Genomic DNA, 3121 nt, shown 5'->3' with positions numbered 1-3121 from the left:
AATTAAAATGATACACATTTTAAGCAATCGGAAAAGTTATGTTATTACTATGAGACACATCAAAACAAACATTCTTCCCTTTAAAACATCTATATCTATATAGTCCTCAAACAGATTATTTTTTTAACCCTCTGAGGCCCACTGGGCCACCGGCTACCCACCTGGCTGAAAGCTTCACACTTTTTTACAAAATGCATTTTTTAAATATTTTTTACCTCTAAAGCCCATTGTTCATACTGTGGTACACAAGGGAGTTAATTCTGTTGTCTTATTTTTAATATTACTAAGTCATTTCCCTTTTGCAAATGGTGGCTCCCATGCAGCTTTAAAAATACAATTCACGACTTGCTTTTGAAGAATAAAAACATCATTTTAGGTAAGTTATAAATACTTTTTACGTTTTATTTTAATTTAAAATATATTAATTAACAACTTTAAATGTCAATATTAATAAAAAGTACGGCTAATTTTTAGTTTTAGACGTTCAAAATTGTTTGGGTTACTGGTGACCCAGTGGGCTTTACTGGTTACTGGTGCACAATGTAACCAAATTGTCATATGGTTTTTGTTGTTTTATTTATACAAACAAAAAAATAGTTTTATTTTTAATTTTTTAGCAATTAAATTTTATATTTATTTAATTCATTTGCAAGATATGGTTTTATTTACACAATTTAGGCATCTAGAATGTAAGTTCTAGATCTACCCTACCTAAGATCTAGTGATTATTTTAAATATTTGAATGTATTTTTTTAAATTGTAAATAATTATTGTTTTTTCTTCTTAACAGAATGGCACATTCCTCCAAGACGATCTACACTACAAGTGAAGTATTGAACATTTTAGATACTATTAACCATAATGAAAGCGACTTAGAAAATGAAGTATCATCCACTGATGATGAAGATGAATTATACACCTTAGCAAATGAATATGACAATGAAGAAATAGCTGGTGTTGCAGATACACCAGACTCAGATGAGAATGAGTTGCTAGAAACTCCAGAGTCAGTTAAAACCAAAAAAAAAAACATATCATTGGCACAAAACAACATTTGAGCCACCGGATGTCATCTTCAGAGGTGAAAAGCTGCAACTTCCAGACCATTATGAACTGCCATCTCCTCAGCAGTTCTTTGAAGAATTTTTGACTGAGGACATGTTAGATCTTCTAGTTGAAATGACTAATCAATACAGTGTGGAGAAAACTGGCAAGTCTGTGGACACGACCAAAAAAGAAATGAAGCAACTGTTAGGCATTTTTTTTAGAATGGGTTTAGCAAAAATGCCTGGTACCCGATGTTATTGGGAAAATGACACTAGGTATGATCCTGTGGCCAGTACCATGAGCAGGAATCGCTTTCAGCTTCTTATGAGAGTCATTCATATTGTAGATAATAATAGGGTGACTGAGGAAGATAAAAAAGATAAACTATGGAAAATCAGGCCATGGCTTGAAAAATTCCGAAACAATTGTGTGAAAGTTGTCCCAGATGAAAATAACAGCATAGATGAAATGATGATACCTTTCAAAGGTAAATTTAGCAAAATAAAGCAATATGTAAAAGGAAAGCCACATCCTTGGGGCATCAAGGTATGGGTTAGAGCTAGTGCTACTGGTATAGTGTGTGACTTTGATGTCTATCAAGGCAATAAAGAGAGAAAAGAACGAAGTTTGCTTGGTGTTGGTGCGGATGTAATTTTAAAGCTGTGTTCATCTTTGCCACAAAATGTACCTGGACAACCCTCATTCAATTATAAAATTTATGCAGATAACTTTTTTACAGGTATGGCTCTTTTAGTTGAATTGCAGAAGCTAGGTATTCATTATACAGGCACAGTCAGACCTAACCGTATACCAGGAATCAATCTTCAGAATGAGGCTGAAATGAAGAAAAAAGGCCGTGGTATTATGGACCAGTCCATAGAAAAAAACACTAAAATAGTCGCTGTTCGTTGGTACGACACAAGAGCTGTCAATGTACTATCTACATTCTCTGGTACAGATCCCAGAAATCCAGTTAGTCGATTTGAAAAATCCAAATCAATGTATGTCCCAGTACAGAGGCCAGCAGTTATAAAACTGTACAATGAAAACATGGGAGGGGTAGACCTTCATGACTGTTGTGTGGCCAAAAATTCCTACCGCATTAAGTCCAAGCGGTGGTACATGTACATTTTTTGGCAGACCATTAGAATGATGCTTGTGAATGCCTGGCTTTCTTATCGTCGTGTCACTGGTCTGCTTGGATATTCAAAACGGGACACAATGAACCAGCGAAAATTTCAAGCCAGGCTAGCAACACTTCTTATTCAGTTTGAAAATTCCAGTGAAAGGAAACGGGGGTGGCCATCTGCAGAGTGCAGTAAAGAAAGCCTTGTAAAAAGAAGACGACTGCAAACACTTCTGCCCAATCCACAAATAGCAACAGATGGCTACAATCATTTTATAATAAAAAATGACAATCACCAACGATGCAGATTGTGCAGCCTTAAAACAAACAATGTTTGTGAAAAGTGTAATGTTTTTCTTTGTTTCACAGAGAAAAGAAACTGCTTCAGGGAGTTTCATTTTAGCTCATGAATGATTGAAATGTTCAAAATTAAAATAAAGTATTATAAAGTTTAAAACAAATGTATCATTTTAAATATTTATGTGTAAGAATAATTGTATTTTCATAACCTCTAAAGCCCAGTGGGTCACCAGTGGAACAAATTGGAAAAGTAGGTCACGGTCAAAATTGTAATTTTTTTTATGATTGATATTGATTTCTATCCTAAAAGTATGCATGTACACCAAATGAAATATTTTTCCTACCGTTGCAACATAATTTGGGCCTCTGAGGGGTATACTTTTTTTATTAATTCAATTGCTTTAAACATTTAAATCAGTAATAATTATTTCTTTGATAGTCTTACACAGCATCAAAAACATGAACATCAATTGCATATATTATAATCAAAGGGAGAAAATAAAATGGTATAAGAACTAGATTTTTAGTTGTTTTTTTTTAATTTTCGTCCCTTGTTATAAGGGATCCAAAATTTAATTTATATTGTTAAAGATGTTGTATCATATATAAAAGTATTCATTTTATTGATTAATTTACTTTTTAAAAAGA

General features: G+C 33.2%; 1 protein-coding gene across 1 annotated transcript; it reads left to right on the top strand.

The window, feature by feature from the left end:
• Positions 1-212: 212 nt before the first annotated feature.
• Positions 213-2732, top strand: LOC131955632 (piggyBac transposable element-derived protein 3-like). The gene is made up of 2 exons (XM_059319829.1): positions 213-376; positions 791-2732. Exon 2 carries the CDS (start codon positions 1159-1161, stop codon positions 2581-2583), a length of 1425 nt encoding a protein of 474 aa, XP_059175812.1. The 5' UTR covers positions 213-376; positions 791-1158; the 3' UTR covers positions 2584-2732.
• Positions 2733-3121: the final 389 nt, after the last annotated feature.

This window comes from Physella acuta, unplaced genomic scaffold, assembly GCF_028476545.2.
Source record: "Physella acuta isolate Inbredline_101_S28 unplaced genomic scaffold, ASM2847654v3 ptg001089l, whole genome shotgun sequence".
NCBI classification, from domain to species: domain Eukaryota; kingdom Metazoa; phylum Mollusca; class Gastropoda; family Physidae; genus Physella; species Physella acuta.
The sequence above is the reverse complement of the archived record's forward strand: the minus strand, read 5'-3'. Positions and strand labels throughout refer to the sequence as shown.